The 24,474-nt window shown below is 40.4% G+C and overlaps 1 protein-coding gene across 2 annotated transcripts in view; it reads right to left on the reverse strand.

The window, feature by feature from the left end:
• The window catches only part of nat10 (N-acetyltransferase 10), a 62,391-nt gene that overhangs the window by 19,851 nt on the left and 18,066 nt on the right, over nt 1–24,474 (reverse strand). For both annotated transcript variants that reach the window (XM_063061804.1, XM_063061803.1), the window contains exons 10-20: nt 19,400–19,493; nt 18,858–18,956; nt 17,237–17,373; nt 14,018–14,142; nt 12,855–13,005; nt 10,329–10,425; nt 9,961–10,077; nt 5,670–5,771; nt 4,277–4,351; nt 2,341–2,457; nt 627–760 (exon numbers count right to left, since the gene is read on the reverse strand). In XM_063061804.1, the coding sequence (XP_062917874.1) occupies nt 627–760; nt 2,341–2,457; nt 4,277–4,351; nt 5,670–5,771; nt 9,961–10,077; nt 10,329–10,425; nt 12,855–13,005; nt 14,018–14,142; nt 17,237–17,373; nt 18,858–18,956; nt 19,400–19,493 (1,248 nt within the window). The remainder of the gene's footprint in view (nt 1–626; nt 761–2,340; nt 2,458–4,276; nt 4,352–5,669; nt 5,772–9,960; nt 10,078–10,328; nt 10,426–12,854; nt 13,006–14,017; nt 14,143–17,236; nt 17,374–18,857; nt 18,957–19,399; nt 19,494–24,474) is intronic.

The raw sequence follows: 24,474 nt of genomic DNA on the forward strand, positions 1-24,474 counted from the left end.
TCATCCTAACAAACGTCCCTCTTTGACAAGAACAGACACATTTCTATCATTTCTGCAGTGTTTTTCTATCCAACTTTAGTTATTATCTTATTCAAAGGCCTAGTGTTTTAGAATGAGAAAACGACATTTAAGGTACTTCTCAGTTTATATTTAGAACATCATAAGGTAATTAACAAGCAGCAATCAATAAGTTACAAAGTAAATTCTCCAGTAGGAAAACTAAAAAAATCAAAACAAAATAGCAAATACTGGAACTTTACAGTTGCTCAATCAGCACATTGAAGAGAAGAGAAGTTAATATTTCAATCCAATTCTGATCAAGGATTTATATCCAAAATCCATAGAGATTAATTTTTGTCTGTTCAGTTTTCCTTTGAATGTTATTAATTTCAGAACAGATTTACTGAGGTTCTTTTTTGAAAACTTAATGTTGAAGCATCTTATTTTTGTAAAATACATAACTATTAGTTTATGTTGGCAGTCAAACAGGAAGGGAAACATTTAAAGTTCTTAAAAATAATCAAATATATAATTATTGAAAGGAATACATGAAGCAGACAGAAGTTGGCAAGAACAAAATACTTTAAAACATCTGCTGCGGAAATTAAACAAACACTCTAACTTACTTCAGCAGCTGTGATGTGAGTCCATACGATACTCCCACATAGTCGAGCTTCTCTGCTGGCCGTTCACTAAGCTTCAGCAGTAATGGTGGCAAGTCTCTGCGCGGAGTCAAGGTCTCTTCCAGTAAGCTTATAGCCTATTGCAGAAGGATTTTAAATACAATATAAATCAGAATCACTGTAGCTTCAAGGTTACTACATTAACAATTTGTTGTGGGATTAATATATTTTCACTTGAAGAATAATAATGTGGAAAAGTCCTGGGCCATATATATATAGCTAGGGTGCCTAAGACTTTTGTACAGTATTGTAATAACTTTATGTATTGCAATGCTCTGCTACCGCGAAAAAAAATCAAGTGTGAGTGATGACAAACCTGATATGGGTCTCTATTGTACTCTGAGAGTGGGAAGGGAGCAAAGAGAGGGGAATTGTGGTTGGGAAGAGTGGAAGGGAGAGGTGAAGGAATGGGAAACACCAGAGAGACATTCGGTAATGATCTATAAACCAATTGTTTGGAATCAAATGACCTTGCCTCGTGATTCAGGGCTGGGTGTGACTGCACCCGTGCCACCCCCTACACTGCTCCTCTACCACCTGTCCCACGCCCCACCCCCAGCAGAACCCTCTCATCATTCCTAATATCCTTTTCTCCGGTCGGATTTACAAACTCACTTTTTGCTCCACGTTGACATATATAGTACTGTGCAAAAGACTTAGCTATATATATGTGCACTGCTTTCAACAGCAACAAACAATTTATCCTAACAGGAAGATGGATTAAGAATAACTATCATAGGTATCATGCTGTATAGACGCATGATAGCACCGTACAGTAGAGAAAAGATGCTGCAGTTTAGCAATATTGATCAAATTTGGAATCTCTCCATTCCAGTTATTAGTTTCTCAGATTCCAGATTACAACCGATCCCTCAACCACCCTGGTGATTGACACCCAGTAATTTCAGATCTTGAATTTTCTTCCAAAATTGTCTTCTTTCATTACCTCCTTTACAAAGTTTATTACTACCATAAAAATATTTCTAACATTTCTCCAAAATTTTTGCTTCCTATTCAGCATTCATTTCACTAAGTGCTTTACCTTCTTCTTTTAGGTAACAGTCATTAACAGAATATATAAAATGTTCCAAGGTAAAAAACAATAACCTACAATTATATTATACATCTGTATTTGTTTAAAAAATATTCAACTGTCAGCCAAAGGTAATAAATATTGCAACAGGTTTTCAGCACAGTGAGATAAATTTAATCTGTCTCACTCTTTCCCAATTTTGTGTCTATAAAACATTGAAATATCATTTACTGAAGTGCCAAGTCAACTAACTCCTATCGTGATGCCAAAATTATTGCTGCAGTTGAACATAAATCTTTCTGCTGCAGTAAAAGTAATCTTCACTTCTAGGAAAATCAGATTTGTACCCCAACAGGAAGATGTACAAGCATGAGAATTGAAAGAAAATGAGCAAAAGATTCAATCTGAAATTCAAATGCATAATTATATTATAGAAAATATTTTAATGGTTAAAGTGCTTCTGAAATAATTACAGTCCAGTGACAATACACTGCATTGGCTATTTTATAAATGTTCAAATAAATTTTTGATTACGACAACTCAGTTGTATGGGGTACAGTCTTAAGCTTCTGAATAAGTTCCTTTAATATCATTTGCAATTCAAAACTATCTATCCTTCCATACCTCACTGCTGACAGTGGTTATTTCGGTGGACTTATGGCCCTCTTGCTCTTCCAGACAAGGAAATTTTCCTTCATAATACATTTGTAGCAACTCAACAGCTCGGCTTCCATATCCCATCTGGCCATAAGATCATAGAAAAAGCATTACAGAAATAATTTTGATTATTGAACACAATAAAAAAGTCTACAATTGTGATATTAGTATCAAAAATTTTAAAAATAATCTGCTGACATTTTTCTCTCAAACTTGTTTTGAACACTCATCTTAGTTCTCAAAAGCTTGACTGCAAAGAACAAACCTCTCATTTATTTATGAACACAAGAGATTTTGCAGATGCTGGAAATCCAGAGTAACACACTCAAAATGCTGGAGGAACTCAGCAGGTCAGGCAGCATCTATGGAAAGGAAAAAAAATCACAAACACAAGACAATCTGCAGATGCTGGAAAGTGTGCTGCAAAAGGAAGAGTTGAAATTTTAGGCGAGACACTTCATCAGGACTAGAAAGAAAGGGGAAAGAAGCCAGAATAAGGTGGGGGAGGGGAAAGAGTACAAGCTAGAAGGTGATAGACAAAGCCAGGTGAGGAGGAAGTTAGGTGCATGGGTGGGGGGGTGAAGTGAGAAACTGGGAGCTGATAAATGGAAAGGTTCAAGGGTTGAAGGAGGAATCTGATAAGAGATGGGAATGTACCATGGGAAAAAGGGAAGGAGAGACACCAGAGAGGGGTGGTAGGCATGTTAAGAAGACCAAAATAGGAAATGGAAGAAGAGAGAACAGGGAGGGGAGGGAAACTAAAGGAAGTTAAGAAATCAATGCTCACGCAGTCAGGTTGGAGGCTATCCAGGCAGAATATGAGGTATTGCTCCTCCAACCTGAGAGTGTGTCATTTTGGCAGTGGAGGAGGTCATGGACTAACATGTTGGAATGAGAAAGGGGATTGGACTTAAAATGGTTGGCAGCCAGAAGATCCTGCTTGTGGGCGGAGTAAAGGTGCTTGGCAAAGCAGTCCTTCAACCTACAATGGGTCTCACTGATGTAGAGGAGGCTGCGCCAAGAGCATTGGATGCAGCAGATAAACCCAACACTCTCACAGGTGAAGTGTTACCACACAAGGAATCACTGTTTGGGGCACTCAGTGGTGGTGAAGGAGGTGGTGAATGGGCAAGTGCCCTCGTACCGATACGTTCCAGGAAAGAGATCAGTAGGGAGGGACAAATGGACAAGGGAATCACAGAGGGATCAATTCCCTCGGAGAGTTGGGGGGGCGGGGAGGTAAAGATGTGTTTGGTGGTAGGAAGCCATTGAAGATGTCGGAAAGTGAAGAAAATAATGTACTGGGCCCAGAGGCTCGTTGGGTAGTACTCTATTCCTGTTAAGGCAATGGAAGGTTGGGCTAAGGACGGATGCCCCTAATTTGCTTACATACATTAAGTTTACTTTGGCTATACGGCTTTATTACATGAATGAATGATACACCAAGCTGAAACATTTTGCAGCCATTGGGTAACTTTAATGCAGCCCACACACGTGCAATAAAAAGATTGTTCCGGAAAATATCTCTAACAAGTGAGACAAAACTGTAACTGGGAGCTATGAAAACACTGATGTCTGTACTTATGATACAAGTAGGAAATATAAATCTTTTTTAATAAAAATCATTCATTTACACAATGTAAACTCATAAGCCTGTATACACCATACCACATCAGCATATGATATAAAAAGCGACATTCCCAACTCAAATTCCAAAAGTCATTGCTTTAACTGAAATCTTCAACTAAGACTTCAGTATGATACCAAAACACACAAAAAAACATGTTTCTCATACCATTCAACAGTCATTTACCATAAGTGGCAGACTTTGAGACTAATGCACAGCCAAGTAAATGGAAGTGCAATACTTCATACTAAATTCAGAAAAAAAAGTCTTTATTACCCCTTGGTAATCTGGATGCACTGCAATTCTGACGATACGTCCTCCTGACAAGCTTCCAAAGTCAGGATCCTGAAACTGTTAACAAAAAGGGTACAGGTTACTAAGACATCCATAATGTTAGTAAGAGATGCTCCATCCCATACTTATATTGGTTTGAGGAAGTTGCAGGAAGATGATCCAGTGAAACAACACTGAAATCCCTCTTTATACCATAAGCAAAACAGTCTCTTCTAGTGGAAATCATATTCCCATATCAATTAAGTGTGCGGCTAACAACACCCCAACTCAAGAGGAAGAATTAGGGAAGATGAACTCAAAAATACCCCTTAGCACATCCATTTGACCAAATAAATGTCACTGGCTCACAGAGCACAGCAAAGGTGGTGGTCGAAGAAACTTATTGTAGCTGGAGGCTTGTAATTAGCAGTGTTCTGCAGGGACCTGTACTGGGACCTCTGCTGTTTGTGATGTATATAAATGACCTAGATGAAAATGTAGATACAGTTGCAAGAAAAAAATTATGAACCCTTTGCAATTACCTGGTTTTCTGCAGTAATTTCACATAAAATGTGGTCTGATCTTCATCTGTGATAAAATTCTAGTTAGGCCACATCTAAAGTACTGTATGGTCGCCCCTGCATAGAAAGGATGTCAAGACTCTGGAGAAGGTGCAGAAGAGGTTTACCAGGATGCTGCCTGGATTAGAGAGCATGTGCTATAATGAGAGGTTGGAAAAACTTGTGTTGTTTTCTCTGGAGTGGCAGAGGATGGGGGAGGGGGGAGATCCGATAGAGGATTATAGAGGTAGACATAGGGTACACAGATAGTATCTTTTTCACAGGGTTGAAATGTCTAATACCAGAGGGCATGCATTTAAGGTGAGAGGGACAAGTTCAAAAGAGATGCGAGGGGCAAGTTTTCTTTTTACATACAGTAGGGTGTTGTGTGCCTGGAATGCACTGCCTGGGGTGGTGAGAGAGGCAGATACATTATGAACTTTTAAAAGCTATTTAGATAGGTACAAGATTGTGAGGAAAATGGAGAGATATGGACATTGTTTGGCATATGGGATTAGATTAGATAGCCATTTGATTATTAATTTATTTGCTTCAGCACAACATTCTGGGCTGAGGGCCCATTCCTGTGCTGTACTGTTCTATGGTCTATGTTCTAAAGGATGAAAATGAAATTCTACCTAAAGCTCCAGAAAATTTCCATTTGTAACCAATGGGATTATGCAGAGGTTTAAGCACATCAATATTGATATAGCTATACATCTAGACATTCATAAGATAAAACTTACAACTTGTATTAAGTCTTTTGCTGAAATACTTAAGCACTGCTGATATGTAAAACATTATCGATAATGTCCAATGTCTGTGTGGTATCTTACCTGCTCTGACACTGTCCAAGGGATGAGATCTCCAAATGCTTTCTTCCCACGAGACAGGCTGTTCATTACAGACTGACTGGAGATTTCTCCCTCAAGGGCCACCTAGCAAGAACAAGTAAAAGTACGACAAATTCCTATCTGAGTTCATCAGTAAGATTTTTAGATAAGGGATCTGAAACATTGTTCATGATATCAAGAATAACACACACAAAATGCTGGAGAAACTCAGCAGGTCAGGCAGCATCTATGAAATGGAACCAAGAGTCAATGTTTTGGGCGAAGACCCTTCTTCGGGACTAGAAGAAAGTAAGAGGACACCAGAATAAAAAGGTGGGGGGAGGGGAAGGAGTACAAAATAGAAGGTGAGAGGTGAAGCCATGTGAGGGGGAGGGTAGGTGAGTTTTGGAAGGGGGGTGAAAGGAGAAGCTGGTAGGTGATAGGTGGAAAAGGTGAAGTGCTGAAGAAGGAATCCAATAGGAGAGGAGAGTGGACTATGGGAGAAAGGGAAGGAGGAATACCAGAGTACTATCTGTAAAGAGTTTGCACATCCTCCCCAGGTAACCCACTTTCCTCCCACATTTCCAAACAGCCAAATTAGTTAACTGGCCACGATGAAACTCCCCTAATGGCTAGGTAAGTACGAGAATCTGAGAGGAGTTGTCAGGAACATGGAGAAAATGAACTGTAATTTGTGTAAATGTGTGGTTGATAGTGGCATGAACTCAGAAGGCAGAAGGAAGGGCCTGCTTCCACACTGTGTGTCTCTATCATAACTATACAGATGGAGGGGCCATTTTGGTACTGAATTACTTCCCACATTAACTATACAGACCAGTATCATTGTTTAAGTAGCAAAGAACTTTAATGCTCACAATAACATCTGGACAACAAAAATGCATACATCAGGATGCTCTTTATTGATTGCAGCTCAGCATTTAACACCATTGTCCCCTCAAAATTAACCAGTAAACTCCAAGACCTGGGCCTTTATACCCTCTTGTGCAATTAGATCCTGGATTTCCTCACTTATAGTCCCCAGTCAGTCTGGATTGGCAAAAGCACCTCCTCTACAATCTCCAGCGGCACAGGATCACCACAGGGATGTTTACTTAGCCCCATCTACTCGCTTCACACCTGAGACTGTGTGGCAAAGTACAGCTCCAACACCATGTACAAGTTTGCTGACGACACCACTCTTGTGAGCTGTATCAAAGGTGGTGATGAATCAACACACACAAGAGAGATTGAAAACTTGGCTGAGTGGTGTAACAACAGCCTCTCAATGAATGTCAATAGACCAAGGAACTGATTGTAACTCAGGAAAGGGAAACTAGAGGTCCATGAGCCAGTAATCATCAGAGGATCAGAGGTGGAAAGGGTCAGTAGCTAAATTCCTGGGTATCACAATCTCAGAGGACCTGTCCGCGAAGAAAGTACGACAGTGCCTCGACTTCCTCAGGAGGCTGCGGAGATTCAGCACATCATCAAAAACTTTAGCAAACTTCTATAGATGTGTGGTGGAAAGTATGCTGACTAGCTGCATTACAGCCTGGTATGGGAACACCAATGCTTTTAAGCAGGAAATCCTACAAAAGGTAGTGTACCGTATTCGGCCGAGTACATCACGGATAATGCCTTCCCAACCATCAAACACATCTACATGAAACATTGTCATAGGAAAGCAACATCCATTATTAAAGATCCTCACCACCCAGGCCATGCTCTTTTCTCGCTGCTGCCATCAGGTAGAAGGTACAAGTCCCTCAGGACTCTTACCACCAGGTTCAAGAACAGTTACTACCCCTCAACCATCAGGCTCTTGAACAAAAGGGGATAAATACACTCATTTAAGGATTCTTTTATCTTGTTACTTCATGCCCGTTATTTATTGTTAATTATCTGCACTTATATAGTTTGTTATTCATTGATCCTGTCTACAGTTACTCTATAGATTTACTAAGTATGACTGCAGAAAAAGAATCTCAGGGTCATATGTGGTGACATGTATGTACTCTGATAATAAATTTTACTTTGAACTTAACACCTATTAACAGTGTAATACAGAATGAAAGCAGGGTCTTCAACTCACTGAGTCTGTGCCACCCAATAACCCCTCTCAAATTCCAGCACTCACCAACACACCAGAGCAATTCACAATAGCCCAATAACCCACCAAGCCACCAAACTCCAGGACGTGCGAGGAAACCAGAGTAGCCAGAGGAAATCCATGCATAAGAACATAAGAAATAGGAGTAGGAGTCTGCCATCTGGCCTGTTGAACCTGCTCCGCCATTCAATCAGATTGTGGCTGATCTGGCCATGGATGGCTCCAGTACCTGCCTTTTCCCCATAGCCCTTAATTTGCCTGCTATGCAAAAATTTGTGTCCTAGATACATTTATTGAATTAGCTTCCACTGTTCCCTGGACAGAGAATTCCACTGATTCATTACTCTTTGGGAAAAGCAGTTTCTCTTCCATTTTGTTCAAACTCTACTCCACTGAATACTGAGGCTATGTTCCCTAGTTCTAGTCTCACTTACCAATGGAAACAATTTTCCTGGCTCTATCTATCTATCCCTTTCATAATTTTATACGTTTCTATAAGATCCCCTCTCATTTTCTGAAATCCATTGAATATAATTCTAAGCAACTCAATCATTCCTCATTGGCTAACCCCTCATCTCCAGAAACAACCTGGTGAACCCCACTTGTACCACCTCCAAAGCCAGGACATCTTCCCTCAAGTAAGGAGACCAAAAACTGCACAGAGTACTCCAACAGCTCTTCACCAGAACCTTGTGCAGTTGCAGCATAACTTCCCTGCAGACTCTCCTCATCCTCCAGAGAATTTGCTTTTCTATTCAATTTTGTGTCATCAGCAAACTTAGATATATGTTACATTCAGTCCCCTCTTCCAAATCGTTAATATATATATTGTGAACAGGTACATCCTTGCAGCACTCTACTCCCCACTCATTGCCAAACAGGGAAACACCCATTTATCCCAACTGTCTGCCACCAATCCTCTATACAATATTATATCAAAGAACGCTTGTGAATTTGTCAAACAAGTCCAGCCCTTCTCGAATCCATGCTGTGTCTTAAATAGTTTTGAATTACAAATGATGTTAGAGGAATTGAACTTAATTCAGACGGAAGCTGAAGAATGAACCTCATTCCTTCCAATGTGATCGCTTCAGGCATTTTCCTGACTACAGATGTTAAGCCAACTGGCCTATAATTATCTGCTTTTTGACTACATCCTTCTTAATCAGTGACATTACATTTACTGTCATCCTATCCACTGGGACAAGTCTAGAGTCCATCAAATTTTGATGAATTATCAGAAACACTATAACTTCCACCATTTCTTCAATACCCTGAGATGCATCCTATCCAATCACGGGAAGAACTGAAAGACAGCGATGGAGGTCAGGATTAAACCTGGGTCACCAGCACTGAGGGGCAGTGGCTCTATTAACTACACAGAGGAACTTTACCTTTACATTCTTCAAGTCCAACATCAGCTGAATAGACTTGAAAAAAGTAAACAGTATGTTAGTTATCTTGTGATGACAAGTCCACCCGAATCCCTATCACATCTCTAACTCATACACATTGTTACTCACATCAAGACACAAGGAAATCAGACACTCGGCCAGAAAGCAAACCTAGCTAACGCATCTCTTTACTACCGACCAGTACCAAGCATGTCAGCTAGCTAATTTTCCAGGACAAAGACCTCCAACTGTAAATAAACAAGAATGCATTTTCAAATCAGCTTTAAACAAAACATTCCAATGCTATACCAGGCTGACTTTCACTCATATGTTGATTATTATCCATATACTCTTTTGGAATTCACTATTTTAGGGGACTGTGAAAGCTAAGTGAATGTGTATACTACAGGGTAAATAAGAAATTTTGGTTGCTCAGTGAAACAAACAATATGGAGATTGGGTTTGAGATTGGGATTGGGATTAGGATTGAGAAGTAGTCTTAAAATGCATGATCAGATGTGATCCCCTCATATAGTTGAGAAAGTTCAAAAGGCCTACTCTGCTTCAATGTTTAACACAAAATTCTAAGCTCCACATCCCTTTTATAATTACTCAAACCTTGCGTTCCTCTCTTCTATGAATTCTCCATATAAACTCCAATGTAAGTGAGCTTGTACAGTATACGAGGGTTTGAACGGGATAAGCCATCTAAACACAAGACAACTGAACAGTCCGTACCGCAGTGTTATTAATGTTTAAGCGTGGCCAAGTGACCTGGCACACACATTACCTGAATGACAGCAAGCACTTCTGGCAATGAATTTTGAGTAGGCTGCACTGGGGGCAGCAGGCAGAAAAGATGGTGAGCTGGAGCATCAGAAAGTAATTGGAGGTCATTAGGAGTGTTCTGTGGAGATATCACAGAAGAGAATTTAAGCAAACAAATTCTACAAAGTGAATTAATAAATCCAGATGAATATTCCGAAGAATTATCCCCAGTATGCTTAGAGAATGTACTTATTTAAAACACTGATATTTCAACTTAACTTTTGAAAATACTAAATTTATATCAAGTTATAGCCATTTAAAAGTTTATTCATTTTCAGAAAAAGTGCTGTCAGCAATTATCAATATCAGGTTGTAAATGAATTATTTTACCTTATAATGGGATGCCACATACAGAGACATCAATCGCTGCAAGAAGGCTTCAGATGCTTTGTGGTAACAGAATAGTGTGTCTCTGTTCACATAGTAGCTTTAACATGAGTTAAGATAATAAAGTATATGATCAAAATAACTGCCTTATTCTCAGTAAAGGCCATCTCAGTGACCGCCTAAATATATCAAGTTCTTAGTGTTCAGACTACAGAGATATCCCAGGAAGCTAAAAACCTCAGCAAACTACCACTCTGTTAAAAAAAAAAGAAAGGAAGGTTTGTGGAAAGGTAGTGAAGAGGAGAGATGATACGAGAATAAAAGGTCATGCTGGAGCTGTACAAGCAAAAGGAACTCTTTGAAGTTCAGTGGCATAAATGAACAGCAATTTTGCTTTTGTTAGGCACACCCTTGCCCCCACTCCAAAATGTGTATTGAAGAGAACCAAGGCAAGGCACAAAGCAAGGTCAATATTAAGCAAAAATTTCAGTTTGTCAATTTTGAAGTGCTATTACTTAAAGTACTTCCCACAAGCTCTTACATGAGTAAGAAATTATTGATATAATTTATAATTATTGATATAATTATAATTCAGGCAAAAACCATAAAACTGCACAGCTTTTGCAAAAATACCTTTAAGTGATAACCAGCAGTCCTATACCAGACTCAAAAACAGTCCAGGTTTGGGACATTTTTTTGTCCTTACCAAACACATATAATTGTCATATATATTTGAATAGTCACATCTTTACTAAACCAATATTTTGAGATTGAAAGGATGAGAAATAATACATTAAAAAATGGCACACGTGGTTTTCTCATCCTCCTTGCAGGTAAATGGAACTCAGATTCAGTCATTTTTAATGAATTTAAAAAGTAGATTACAGATTAAAGTAATAATGTGAAGTTTGAAACTTATTAACAAAATTCAAAAGGAAGAATATTGAGTGAAGCAACCACAGGCACTCTGGAATGATCCTTATAGATAAAGTGAGTCGTCAACAGGTAGTTAAAAGGACAAATGCACTGTTTTCCTTTATTAGCCAAGGCACAGAATATAAAAACAAGTTAGAATATAAACACCTGTATATAACCTAGTTAGACTATAGCTCAACAACTGCATACAGTTCTGGTCAACACTAGGAGAACAAATTATGAGAATGGTGTCATGATTGGAAAGCTGTATTTATAAATAATGAATAAATTTCCATGACTATGAGGAGATTTAACTGATGAATAAAGGTCGTCTTCCAGAATAAATGAGAAGGATCCATTTCCCTTAACATTAGTTCAAAATCAGGGGGTTTTAAAGCATTTGGTACTGGAATTCAAGCCAAGATGAGGGGGTAAATTTTCAGAAGTGGCATGGATCTGAAACTCAGTACTTGGGAGGATTGAAGACCCAGAAGTCATTAAAATGGCACTTGGATGTGTAAGAAGCCATGGAATACAGAGTTGCAGACCGAGTATTAGAAGGTAGGATTAAACTCAGTGACTTCTTTAGAACTGATGCGAATATAATGGACTGAATGGCTTCCATGTTATAAGTCTTCTAAACATTCAGCTGACCAGACCAACTCTGTGAAGACAGGCACAGCTAAAGTTTCAGATTGACAACCTTTCATCAGAACAGTAAATAATTAGAAGTTAAAGCAAACGTGAAGATGCAGAGTGAAGTAGAGAAGAGAAAAGAACAAATAGATGAGGTTTATAGCAAGGCAGGAAACAGGAGAAACCATAGAGGAATAACTGTAATAGGGAACGAAGGTCATGCTAGAGGTGTAAAAGCAAAATACTTCTCTGATGTTGGAAACACAAAATGAAAATGCACCAAATTCCAATCAATTAAAGTTGCTTAACGTTAAATGCAGTAAGCTATAATGTACCATATTAGATGAAGTACTGTCCCTTGAGTTTTGTAGAAGTGTTGGATGCTAACAAAGAGACGTCAGAGAGGAAGTAAAACACAGAACTGAGCTGAAAGAGAAATGGATATTTGGAGTTCAGTTTTGAGACAGACATTTTGCACAATCACCCAATCTACAACTGTATGTCTAACGAAGAGAAGACAACATTCTGATATTGAGTAAAATATAAAATTTGGAAATACAGCAGGGAAATGGTTTACAGGAAATACCCCAGAGCGAGAAAGAACTACTGCAGTTGCATAGAACAATGAATGGAAAGGGAATGGGCGCTGATAGATGGAAAAAATTATCCGTGCCTTTAGGAGGGAACAGCTCCGCTGCAATACTGAAAGAAAAGTGGAAGACGCATGTAGTGACGCTATGTTGTTAGAGCATGAACTTTTAAATGTAAAAGTGGAAAGCAAGCATGGGTTTCTGGGAGTGCAGAGAAGGGATGAGATCAGAGTGTAGAAAATAGAGCAAACATAGAAGATGCTGTTACCAACTACAGAGAAGAAGAATCCAGATTTGATTAACATTCTGGTTATTCTAACCAACCACATTCTTCAGCATTTACAGCTATAAAATTATTCAAGGTAAACTGAAATTATCTGAAGGATACAGATCACATTTCTCTGGAAGTGGGCAGCCTGACATGATTCGGGAGACATTCAGGCAGTTCAAGCAGAGCAAATCATTCAGCCACTTCTCCACGGGGTCTCCAGGGGCATATCGAATCGCCTCATTTAAAGAAACCTCATGTAGGGACCTCACTGCCAATAAGTAAAGACATTAGAGATGGAATACTAATGAGAACTACTAAGTTACGTACATAAATTATGAGATGTAAAGGAAGGAAGGAATTTCCCTTAATATGAATATCAATAACCAAACTTAAAAGTAATTGATCAAAAGACTAGAAGTTGAGAGATTTTATTTCCACATAAGAGGTTGTTGTGGGCCTGGAATACTTTATCTGAAAGCAGGCAGAAACAGCAATCTTTATTGATTTATCCATGAAATGCAGTGGTATACAAGGTTAAGGGCCAGGAAGTGGGAAAAAAAGCTGAGAAGCTTTTTCCTAGCAGGGAGAAACACTAAATGTTGTATGGTTTTCTTGTATGTTATTAATTCCAAAAAAATCTTTCTTTCATTGTTTTTTTTAAATATAAATCTAACAATATTCTTTACCAAGGTATGTCATCATCATTATCACCTTTTATGATATGCAGACAATGGAGTAAAAGCCTTGGTACATTCTGGTCCTAGACAGGAATTTATGAAATTCAACAAAGGGGGCACATTTTGTTTTATGTCTGCCAATGCATAACTTGAATTCAAATTTTCAAATGAGGGCAGCAAATGGTGCAACAACCACAAGCAAACAATAAAGAGATTATTGAATTTCCCTGTCAACATCTTTTTCCCAAAATATTTCAATTCTATGGATAGTGCAAGAAAATTAATCTATTATGGTACCAAAGAATTTCCTTCTGAAAACAAAAGGAGACTAAAAGGGGAAATAAGCTGGCAGACAGAGAACACGTCATCCTATCAGGTAGCTAAAGGAACCAAAAATCTGAAATCAGCTAAAATATATGCTTTCAGAAAATCTACCAGAAAGCCTGAAAATACACAATATGAAAAAAATATTGTCCCAACTATTCATGCATGGGACTGATATAGTCATAAAGATTAGGATGTCCTTCTACATGAGCAAGCTTGCTTGATTCCTGACCAAACTGAATAAAGAAACTATAATATGAGAAAAGGTAATATTGATACCTGAGCTGAGTTTGGCAGTGGAAGTAGCTTTATTCTCTGCAGTGTTGCTGACCTTGGTCTGATCATTTTGCTGTCGCAATTCTTGTATCAGTTTCAAAGACAGTGAACGCCCTGTGCCTTCATACCTGAAGATGGGTGGATATTGATGCCAAAAAAGGGTTAAGGAAGCCAAACACCGCACATCATCAAAACAGAACATCCCTATTGTGAAGTACGTGGTGGCAGCATCAAGCTGTGGGGATGCTTCACTGCAGCAGGCCCTGAAAGGCTTATGAAGGTAGAGCGTAAAACGAATGCAGAAAAATACAAGGAAATCTTGGAGGAAAACCTGATGCAGTCTGCAAGAGAACTGTGCCTTAGGAGAAGGTTTGTTTTCCAGCAAGACAATGACCTGAAGCTACACGGAATGGCTCAAAAACAACAAAGTTAATGTCCTGGAGTGGCTAAGTCTAGTCCTGGATCAAATTGAGAATTTCTGGCAGGACTTCAAAAGGGCTGTTTACTCACAATCCCCTTGCAATCTCACAGAGCTTGAGCAGTTTTGTAAAGAAGAATGGGTAAAATTGCGATGTTCAAATGAGCAAAGCTGATATGAAACATACCTATACAGACTCAAGGCTGTAATTGCTGCCAATCGTGCACTTACCGAATACTGACTTCAAGGGAGTGAATGCATATGCAATTATTTTGTTTTATATTTGTAATTAATTTAGATCACTTTGCAGAAATTTGTTTTCACTTTGACACAAAACACTTTCTGTTGATCTGTATCAAAAAAAGCTAAATTAAATCCATTGTGATTCAATGCTGTAAAACAATAAAACATGAAAACTTCTAAGGGGAGGGGGTGAATACTTTTTATAGGCATTGTGTATACCCAAAACTTTTTCTCAGTACTGTATGTTTTCTGATTTAATTAAACTGAGTCTTAAAGCATTTTTCTAAATGATTTAATACTAAATTTCAATGATTTCAATTAATTTTAATAGTTTTAGAATGGTTATAACATCATGAAAACTTGATATATTTTATAGTAGTTTTTAGCTAGCTGCCACCAAGTTCTCTTCACAGGGCAATGAAATGCCGACACACCTAAACCACTGTCCTAAACTCTAGCTTTGACATCTAGTAAATAAAACAAAATTAAGTACTCAGTAACTACATTAGCAAATGTATTGACACCTCACTGTTAACAACATGTTCCAATTTCATTACATACAACAGGTAAAGACCTAAACAGAACTTGGTTACACAGCACTATAGAAAATGAATTGCTCACGTACAAGCAAAAGTTCAAAATAAGCCATGGAAACTTCAAGGCCTGAGAGCAAGGAATAATCTGAGGGCTAGGAATGATTTAAATGCCGGGCTAGATTAAAAACATCAGGGTACTGGACTGGAGACAAAGGACAGGCTTGTTCAGCTAGCTGCAATGCGGGGTTTACTTGCCCCTGCACTGAACTGAGGCTTCTGCAACTAACGGGATAATGCATCAGCTGCAGTGATGACTAGCTTCAGGTTGTAGAGTCACTTTTGTGAACTTCAGTTGTCTGCTTGATTTGTTTTTTTCTATCCTGCACATTGGATGTTTGACAGTCTTTTTTTTCAAATGGGTTCTATTGGGTTTCTTTGTCTTAAGGCTGCCTGATGGGAGACGCCAGAGAAGTAGTGGTGGATAATTGTTTGTCAGATTGGAGGCCAGTGACTAGAGGTGTGCCTCAGGGATCTGTACTGGGTCCAATGTTGTTTGTTATGTACATTAATGATCTGGATGATGGAGTGGTAAATTGGATGAGTAAGTATGCAGATGATACTAAGATAGGTGGAGTTGTGGACATTGAAGTAGGTTTTCAAAGCTTGCAGAGAGAATTAGGCCAGTTAGAAGAGTGGGCTGAAAGATGGCAGATGGAGTTTAATGCTGATAAATGTGAGGTGCTACATTTTGGTAGAACTAATCAAAATAGGACATACATGGTAAATGGTAGGGCATTGAAGAATGCAGAAGAACAGAGGGATCTAGGAATAATGGTGCATAGTTCCCTGAAGGTGGACTCTCATGTGGATAGGGTGGTGAAGAAAGCTTTTGGTATGCTGGCCTTTATAAATCAGAGCATTGAGTATAGGAGTTGGAATGTAATGTTGAAATTGTACAAGGCACTGGTGAGGCCAAATTTGGAGTATTGTGTACAGTTTTGGTCATCGGATTATAGGAAAGATGTCAACAAAATAGAGTACAGAGAAGGTTTACCAGAATGTTACCTGGGTTTCATCACCGAAGTTATAGAGAAAGGTTGAACAAGCTGGGGCTTTATTCTTTGGAATGTAGAAGGTTGAGGGGGGATTTGATAGAGGTATTTAAAATTATGAGGGGGATAGATAGAGTTGACGTGGATAGGCTTTTTCCATTGAGAGTGGGGGAGATTCAAACAAGAGGACATGAGTTGAGAGTTAAAGGGCAAAAATTTAGGGGTAACACGAGGGGGAACTTCTTTACTCAGAGAGTGGTAGCTGTGTGGAACGAGCTTCCAGCAGAAGTGGTTGAGGCAGGTTCGATGTTGTCGTTTAAAGTTCAATTGGACAGCTATATGGACAGGAAAGGAATGGAGGGTTATGGGCTGAGTGCAGGTCGATGGGACTAGGTGAGAGTAAGAGTTCGGCACGGACTAGAAGGGCTGAGATGGCCTGTTTCGGTGCTGTAATCGTTATATGGTTATATGATTATATGGTAAGGAGACAAATCTCAAGGGTGTATATAGTATACATACTTTGAAATTAAACGTACTTTTGAACTTTTGAAGTTCAGCCATTTATCATGCACCTTCCAATGTATTTTACATAACACCACATTTGCCATTATATCAGAATATTCTCTCCACAGGAAACATCAGCTAGAACTTTAAAACTCTTAACAACGTTAATGCAAATGCATGTCTAATATCTGAAATTATTTCACTTGTTTTTTTTTCTGATTAACGATCTGTATTAAACAACTAAAGCTATGGGACACAAATCTTATAATTACCACGTTTTCAAAGGGTAAGTGATAGCAAATTATAATTCCCCTGCACATTTGTTTCAAACTAACAGACAGATATTGTCACAGCCGGTGCTTCTCCCAACCGGATTCTCGGATTTATGGGTGAATTTCAAGTCAGCTTGCATAAACGTTTGAGAAAATACTGCTATCATATGGCTTTCGGCAAGAAAACAATCACATACCCATTTATAGTGGACGCCATAAAAACAAGATAAGGCCCCATCAGTTTCTTCACCAATGGAAGCGGGATTGCAGCTGCTTCATCAATAACCACAAGCTCAGCCTGATCCAGTTTAACAGCATCTGCTGGGTGAATGTACTGGCAACGGGAAAACAGAAATCCTGTAATTGCTTTATATATCATACTATTAGAAAAGGAAGCTGCATCAGCACAACAGAAAATCTGCAGATGCAGCAAATCCAAGCAACACACACAAAATGCTGCAGGAATTCAGCAGGCCAAGCAACGTCTATGGAAAAGAGTAAGTAGTCGACGTTTCAGGCTGAGACCCTTCGTCAAGATTGGAGAAAAAAAAAATGAGGTCAGAGTTAGGAGGAAGGCTGAGGGGAGACGAAATACAAGGTAGTGAATGATCGGTGAACCGGTGGAGGGGGAGGAGTGAAGTAATGAGCTGGGAAGTTGACTGGTGAAAGAGATAAAGGGCAGGAGAAAGGAGAAACTGATAGAAGAGGACAGAAGAACGCAGAAGGGAAGGAAAGGGGAAGGAGCACCAGAAGGAGGTGATGGGCAGATAAGGTACTCAGGTGAGAAAGGGAAATGGAAATGGGGAATGATGAAGGGGGGGGGGGGCATTACCAGAAGTTTGAACAATCGATGTTCATGCCATCAGATTGGAGGCTACCCAGAAGGAATATAAGTTGTTGCTCCTCCAACCTGAGTGTGGCCTCATTGCAACAGTAGAGGAGGCCATGGACTGACATGTTGGAATGGGAAAGGGAAGTGGAATTAAAATGGGTGGCCACTGGGAGATCCCGCTTTTTCTGCGGATGGAGCATAAGTACTCGATGAAGTGGTTTCCCAATCTACGTCAGGTCTCACCAATATACAGGAGGCCACACCAGGAGCACCGGATACAGTAGATGACCCAACAGACACAAAGGTGAAGTGTTGTCTCATCTGGAAAGACTGCTTGGGGCCCTGAATGGTAGTGAGGGGGGAGGTGCAACACTTGCTCAGCCTGCAAGGATAAGTGCTAGGAGGGAGATCAGTGGGGAGATCTACAGGACAAGGGAGTCGCGTAGGGAGAGATCCCTGCAGAAAGCAGAAAGTGGGAGGGGAGGAAAAGATGTGCTTGGAGGTGGGATCCCGTTGGAGATGGCAGAAGTTATGGAGAATTATGTGATACCAGTATAGGCTTGGAACATAGACTGTTCCACATAGCAGACAAAAGGCAGGCATAGCTGGGGCCCACACAAGTGCCCATTGCTACACCTTTTGTTTGAAGAAAGTGAGAGAGGCCGAAGGAGAAACTACTGAGAGTGAGGACCAGTTCTGCCAGACGGACGAGAGTGGTAGCGGGGAACTGGTTGGGTCTGGTGTCCAGAAAGAAACGAAGAGCTTTAAGGCCTTCCAAATAGGGGATGGAGCTGTATAGGGACCGGACATCCATAATGAAAATAAGATGATCAGGGCCAGGGAACTTGAAATCGTTGAACAGATCAAGAGCACGTGAGGTGTCACGGATGTAGGCAGGAAGGGACTGAACCGAGGGCATCAGTACATATCATCACATTCACTTTTGCAACTCAGAAGCAGAGAAATCGATAGAGTACTATTATTACCTGTATGGTCTGCCTGTGCTCTTTATAGATATTAACTCGAACTACAGCTTTGTTGAATTCTGGATTTAAGGACTGAATTATTTCATAGTCCAGATGTTCCTGAAAAAAGTAATTATACAAACCCTGATAACAACCAATAAAAGACGACTCTTTTTTCTTAAAGTGACAAAAGTTTGATAAAATGGTCAGTGATTGGAACGTTATTAGTCAGTCAGCTATGCATTCCCTGTAAGAAGTTACTCAGTCTTTATTCACTAGTTGAACAAAATCAATGATATACTGCAAATTTTATGTTCTTTATGAGTACTACTGCCGATTTGAAAGAGAGAAAACCCCAAATTGAGGGGAACCTCTTCAGTCCGAGGGTGGTACGAGTGTGGTATGAATGTAGCAGATTCATTTAAGAGAAGCTTGAATAGAGGGGTATGCTCAAGTGCAGGTCAGTGGGACTATGCAGAACAACAGACCAGATAGGGTGAAGGGCATGTCTCTGTGAAGTATTCTATAACTCTATGACAACTCAAGTAGACTTGCTCTCTTACCTGATACTGTAATGCATCAAATCCCTTAAAAACAAACTCAAAAAGGGTGATTAAGTTGTCTGGACTTGGCGAGGTGACAAAGATATTGGAATATCTAAAAACAGAGCAAATACTCCCATAAGCCACAATTACTTTTAATAACTACTGACATACATTAACTTTAAACGGTCTAATTGCATTCACCAGAGAGGTGAAAATATTTTTTAACACGTTTGACCTTTTAAATATTCAAATGGAATCAGAAAATTTTTATTTGAAGATTGAATATAGAAGAGCACAACACACAGATTTTACACATTTTAAACATGATTTCCATTTTCAAACTCACCCCATTTCAGTTGAACACTCATTACCATAAGAATACACACTGACTGGTAGAATTCAGAATAACAGCAAATGCCAAAATATATAGAAAATGTACTCTATGATTTATGTTAAGAACAGAAAATTGCACACAATTGTTAAAAATTACAGAACATTTCCAGGAATTCTGCCAATAGTATGCCCATAATTGTGTGGATTTCAACACAAAAATTTAAGAGACTGGTATACAGCGAATTCCAGTTAATTGAGCCATCAGTTAATCAGGACAGCTGCTAATTAGGGACAACTCTTAAAGAACAGTAAGAACAGTAACTAATTAATAAAGTGGGCAGGATTTGTTTTGTTTATTTGGGACAGTGTGCTACTAAATTGGGACGGTTTTCTGGCTGTTAGACACTATACCCTGCTTGGACTAAACAGCTTTTAAATAACTTCAGTGGAGTGCGTTTGTGTTCAAAAAGCAGTGACTTTTCTGGGCGAGAAATACACAAACATTCAGGATTGGAGATGCGAGAAATGTCTGGGAGTGAAAAAGAAACAATTTCACTACTTCAGCAAGCTAAGAACTACGAAGAATTTGAAGGTGTCAACAATCATCATGGATGTTACAATGAAAATGAAGATTTGGAGGAGGCAATTGTTGAAAGCATTGTATGAAGGCAGTTTGTTATCTGCACTAGATGTCAATCAAAATAACACAGCAGTGTACAGTTCCTCCACCGATAACTATTAGCAACTAATACAGTTTATAGTATTTGACAGTGTTCTAATTTGTTCTGTATTTCATTTAAAAACATAATTTGTTACTCAGTTAAAATTAGTTTGTGTTTTTCAACCTTGTAAACGCTTTCCATGAAACTTTGGCTAGTCGGGGCAACTGCTTAATTGGGCCAAAATGTACTGGTCCCAATGTATCCCAATTAACCAGAATCCAATATTCTCCAGATCTCTCCACCACCTATCCCTGACATAAAAACATGCATTTTAAGCTTTAATAAGTCAGACACAAAATGCCTCACAAGAGCTATAATACATAACCAATGAGCATTTCTTCTACTTTAGACATTGCCTTTTAGAAAATACATCACTATCAAGATGTCATAAACCGCATGGTATAATTTTCTACAGAACTTGATTAAGCAAAGATAGAAAAATGAGAAACAAGAGCAGAAACAAAACCCATCAAGTTCACACCACCATCAAATCAGACATCGGCTGATCTGATCTCAGCCACAGCTGTTCTTTACCGCTGATTCCTAATCTTTGACTCTCCATAAATCTCATTTTGTCTTGAATATAATATCAATTATTCAGCCTTCAAAACTATCTGGAATAAAGAGTTCTACAATGCTGATTTTGGTTCAATGATTGCTGTCTCTGCACAACTGGCATAATCAACCGGCTCTGATGCTTTCACAAAAGTAATATCCTGTTGTCATAAAAACATATGCAACTGAGTTTCAGAATGTGTTTCAGAATCAGATTTAATATCACTCACCTATGTCATGAAATATGTTGTTTTGCAGCAGCTTACACTGCACAACGTAATAATAAAAACTATAAATTACAATAAATACATGAAGAAATAAATATGTAAATTAAATAAGTAATGCAAAAGAGATTAAAGAAGGTACTGAGGTAGTGTTCATAGGCTCATTATCCATTCAGTAATCTGATAACAGAGGGGAAGAAGCTGTTCCTGAAATGTTGAGCGTCTCTCCTCAGGCTCCTGTATCTCCTCCTCGATGACAGCAATGAGAAGAGGGCATGCCCTGGGTTATGGGGGTCCTTAGTGGTGGATGCCACCTTTATGAGGCATCACCTTTTGAAGGTGTCCTGGATGCTGGGGAGGACAGTGGCCATGATAGAACTGGCTGAGTTTACAAATTTCTGCAGCTTTTTCTGATCCCGAGCAGTGGCCCTTCCATACCAGACAATGAAGCAACCAGTTAAAATGCCCTGCGCGGAACATCTGTAGAAATTAGTGAGTATCTTTACAGACAGACCAATTCTCAAGTTCCGACTGAAATACAGCTGCGGTCATGCCAGCTTTGTAACGGCATTAATATATTGATAGATCCTCAGAGACGCTGCAGCCAAGAACTTGAAACTGCTCACCCTTTCCACTTAGTAGAAAAGAACAGCACAGAAACAGACCCTTTGGCCCATCTAGCCCAAGCGGAGCCATTTAAACTGCCCATTTGCACGATCCTGCACCACAGCCATAACCCTCCATATATATCCCGCCAGGGAAGCTGGACAGCGTGGAAGGGCACCATCAACAGGTCAGTCAGCTGGTCTGACCTGTGGAAGACCCCAAATGCCAGACTCAGCTTCCTCATCAGGCCAGCCTGTGACAGCCTTGCCCTGTCCCCGAAATCTTCACCAGTGGTTCAGCAGTGAGGTTAGCTGCCCCCTGTGTGATAACACCAATGCCAACCTCCAACACATCCTGGTAGGATGCACGACTGTGCTGTTGCAATGGTGCTACACATGGCAGAATGATCAGGTCCTAAAGAAGCTGGCGGAAACTCTAGAGGCCTGCAGGTGGGATGTGAGAAGCAGCCTTTCCCTAGCGGGATGACAACTGATCCCATTTGTTAAGGCTGGTAAGAACGTTGAATGCAGCACCCCAAGATCTCCTTCAAGACACTCTTCCACAGGCAAGGAGTGGAAATTGAGGGCTGATCCCGGCAGAGAGCTACAGTTCCCCATGGAAATGACCACCACATCTCCCTGCCCAGACATAGTACTTTGGTCCACAGCCGCGAAGGCAGTCCCCATTGATTTAACCACCCCATGGGAGGAAGGAATGGAGGCTGCCCACGAGCAGAAGAGGCTGAAGTACTCAGACCTGACAGCTGAGTGTAAGGAAGTTGGTTGGAGAACCATCGTCTACCCTGTGGGGGCAGGATACTGGGGCTTCATCGGCACATCGACGACAAGGTTACTCCATGATATGGTGGTGACTGAAGCAAGGCTCAGGAAGGCCACCAGAGAACTGGCTGAAGAGGCAGAAGAGAGTCGCTTTTGGCTATGGCTGGGGAGGAAGGACAGAAACCGGGGGACCGACTAACCCCATTGTAAGCTGCAGAGGGTGGCAGGGAAACATTGCTGCCACTGCTCTGCCACCAGATGTACCAGGGCTGAGGGAGGGAAATATCAATGAGCGGGGGCCCCCAGCTGGTTACCCTGCAGCTGACCCAAGGGCATTGTTGGAGGTGCAGCTGACAGCAATGCCAAACAGGAAACAACATCTTCCTGAAAATCTCACTAAAACCAGCTGATCTGCCTTGCTCCTGTACGCCTCCTCGTCGCAATCTGAGTTCTGTCAACAACTGTGTCAAAATCAAAATTACAGATGGTGTTTGAGCTGTGCACAGCCACACAATCGTGGTTGAAAGAGGGAAGAGCAATGGGCTAAGCACGCATCTTTGAGATGCAGCGCTGTTGACTGTCAGCGAGGAGCTATTTTTTCCACACAGATTGTCGTCTCCCAGTGAGGAGGTCAAGAATCCAGTTGCAGAGGGAGGTACAAAGGCCCAGATTTGAGCTCCTTGACTAGAACTGGGAGTACGATTATGTTGAACGCTGAGCTGTAGTCAATAAACAATAACCTGATGCAGGTATTACTCGTATCCAGGTGATCCAAGGCCACGAGAACCAGTGAGACTGCATCCACTGTAGACCTACTGTGGCGATATGCAAGTTGCGGTGGGTCCAAGTCCTTGCTTAGGTAGGAGTGAGAGACTGAAAATGCCTTTAACACTCGCTGCCAGTTGTTTGGCACAGGTTTTCAGGGTCCTACCAGGTAGATCATCAGGGTCAGACACATTGCAAGCATTCAGCCTCCGAGACAGAGATCACAGGGTCATCACATGCTGTGGGGATTTACACAGGTGTAGTTTTATTCTCTCCTTTCAAAGCATGCATAAAAGGCAATGAGCTCATCTGCGAGTGAAACAGCAGTCATTCATGACGTTAGGGTTTGCTTTGCAGGAAGTAATGGCCTGCAAACCCTGCCAAAGCTGATGTGCATCTGATTTGGTCTCTAAACTCAATAGGATTTGTTTTATGCCCTTAAAATAGACTTCCGCAGCTCGTACCCAGACTTCGTGTATAGTTCTGGATCACAGGTCTTGAACATCACAGATCTAGCCCTCAGGCAACTACGAATCTCCTGGTTCATCCACTGCTTTTGGTTTAGGTATATTTGGCACACACTCATCCACACAGATCTCGATGAAGTCAGTGACAACTATGGCATATCCAATCAGACAGAGAAGAACATTGTCCAACCACTGGCTCAAAGTAGTCCTGTAAGGGCTCCTCAGTCACCTCTTTATGATGCCTTCTTGGCCCTCACCACAGGTGCTACAGTCTTTGGTCTCTGGGAGTAGAAGTACAGCCAGGTGATCAGACTTTCCAAAGTGTGGATGTGGGATGGCAGAGTAAGTGTTCTTGATGGTGGTATAACCGTGGTCAAGTGTTTTGGCTCCTCTGGTTCCACAGATAATATATTGTTGGTAGTTGTTCAGAGACTTCTTCAAGCTGGCCTGGTTGAAATCTCGCTCAACAATAGGAAAGGCATCCAGGTGCGCTGTTTTGTGCCTGCTGTTTATGCTGTACAGCTCCTCCAGTGCCTGTATGGAGTTGGCCTGAGGTGGAATGCACACCACAAGCAGGATAATGGCAGAGAACTCCCTCAGCAGATAAAATGGATGACATCTGACCATGAGATGTTCCAGGTC

This window comes from Mobula hypostoma, chromosome 11, assembly GCF_963921235.1.
Source record: "Mobula hypostoma chromosome 11, sMobHyp1.1, whole genome shotgun sequence".
NCBI lineage: Eukaryota > Metazoa > Chordata > Chondrichthyes > Myliobatiformes > Myliobatidae > Mobula > Mobula hypostoma.